Source organism: Palaemon carinicauda, chromosome 27 (assembly GCF_036898095.1).
Source record: "Palaemon carinicauda isolate YSFRI2023 chromosome 27, ASM3689809v2, whole genome shotgun sequence".
Classification (NCBI taxonomy): domain Eukaryota; kingdom Metazoa; phylum Arthropoda; class Malacostraca; order Decapoda; family Palaemonidae; genus Palaemon; species Palaemon carinicauda.
In genome coordinates, this window is record NC_090751.1 from 100,079,716 (window position 1) to 100,081,848 (window position 2,133).

The 2,133-nt window shown below is 30.1% G+C and overlaps 1 protein-coding gene across 1 annotated transcript in view; it reads right to left on the reverse strand.

The window, feature by feature from the left end:
- The window catches only part of LOC137620809 (glutamate receptor ionotropic, kainate 1-like), an 82,568-nt gene extending 80,983 nt beyond the window's left edge, over positions 1-1,585 (reverse strand). Inside the window, exon 1 of the mRNA XM_068351257.1 lies at positions 1,003-1,585. Within this exon, the coding sequence (XP_068207358.1) occupies positions 1,003-1,057 (55 nt within the window). The 5' untranslated portion in view covers positions 1,058-1,585. The remainder of the gene's footprint in view (positions 1-1,002) is intronic.
- Positions 1,586-2,133: the final 548 nt, after the last annotated feature.

Genomic DNA, 2,133 nt, shown 5'->3' on the forward strand with positions numbered 1-2,133 from the left:
GTTTGTCATTTATTTTTCGTTTTAAAATTTTCTGAAACGTGTATAATTTGTTTTTTGTTTTTAGATTTTTCAAGAACTCGTCTATGATTTTTTCTTGGTTTTTAAATTTTACTAAAAGTCTTGTATAATTTGATTTTGGATTTTTAATTTTTTTTCTCAAACTCGTGTATAATTTGTTTTGGTTTTTAAATTTTTCTAAAAGTCTTAGATTTTGTTTTTTAGATTTTTCTAGAACTCGTGTATAATTTGTTTTTGGTTTTTAAAGTTTACTAAAAGTCTTGCATAATTAGTTTCTGGTTTTTAAATTGTACTAAAAGTCTTGTATAATTGGTTTTGGTTTTTTAGATTTTACTTAAAAGTCTTTCCTAATTTTTTCTGGGTTTTTTAATTTTCTAAATCCTGTATAATATATTTTTGGTTTTCAAATTTTTTCTAAAACTCGTGTATAATTTTTATTTGGTGTTTAACATTTCCTAGAACTCGTATATAATCTGTTTTTGACTTTTATATGTTGTAAAAGTCGTGTATATATTTTTGGGTATTTTAATTTTTTCTAGAATTCGTGTATTTGTTTCTGGGTTTCTAAATTTTTCTAAAATTCGTGTATATTAATTTTTTTTTTTTTGGTGGGGCTTAAATTTTCTAAAACTCGTGTATAATTTTGGGTTTTTTTAAATTTTTCTAAACTCGCGTATATATTTTTTTTCTATTTTTTAAAACTCGTGTATAATTTGGTTTTATTTTGCAGTTTAGCCTCAACATTTTTTATATATTATAAAATTCATTATAATAATGCCGGCAAGGCAGCAACCAGAACTATGTAATACAAAATTTAATATCGAATTAAACAGCTGATATATGATTTTCCGTAGTCCAAACATTCCCCTACATCATTTATCATATACATAATACCTTCTCAAGGCGACAAAATCCAATGGAATACATTATACATAACAGTGGAATTAATTACAACAATATTTCCAAATTACACCTCACACTCACCTATCCGGATGACATCAGCTCCCAAGACGAAGGATAAACAAGACGAGAGAACCATCCAGGCCAGCACGGTCGAAGACTTGAGCCCTCTGGTGTTGTCTGGCTCGTTCTCTCAGACAGGAAACGTTTTATTACCAACCCTCGCGGGGAACATCCGTTACATTGAGAGGCGCCATACCGTGTGGTTTCCGATTCTTCGCTATGGAACGGTGCCACTCGGGGAATCTTGGCATCGGTGTTTTCATCTTGTTCTTTTTTAGAGATTAACCTGTTTTATTTGATTTAATACTGGCGAGTCTCAGCTCGAGTTAAATCGCATTGTTAAAGTACTATAGTTTTCACGTTTTGAGGACATTCATCTCTCAGGACTTTGAAGCGAAGCAAATGATTTTCAACATTCGGAGAATGAACGATATGATTAACACGTTGATATAATTAACACATAGATATAATTAACACGTTGATCTTGTTTTCACCTTAATTCCTTGCTAGCTTCTTGTCGTTATTATCACTGATAAGATTAAATTAATGTCACATACATCGAAAGCCAAGTCGTCTTCATCCTCGCCTGTTGGATTCTTCTTCTTTCTTTCTTCTTCTTCTTCTTCTTCTCTTCTTCTTCTTCTTCTTCTTCTTCTTCTTCACTCCAGTTCTCCAGGAAATGAAGTCACTCACTTCATCAGGAGACTCTTGGTTTGTAAGTGCATTTTTCAGTAGCCATTTCCTGGAAGAGACAAATGGAAAATGGTATTGAAATGTTACATTAAAACAATGCGTTATATCTTTTAAAAGTAAAAGCGAAGCCAGACCTAATATGCATTATGCTGACATATTTATAAAACGCTTTAGCAAATATACATTTATACCGAAAACAAATACACACACATGCATGTATATGTGTATGTATATATATATATATATATATATATATATATATATATATATTTATATATATATATATATATATATATATATATATATATATATATTATATATATATATATATATATACTCATATTTGTGTATATACATGTGTGTTTGTACGTGCGTGAAAGGGTTTGTGTATCGCCTTGATCAGCAAAACTGTACTAGTCAGGGGTGGTTTGATGTGAGCGATCAGAAGAAAATCTCCCA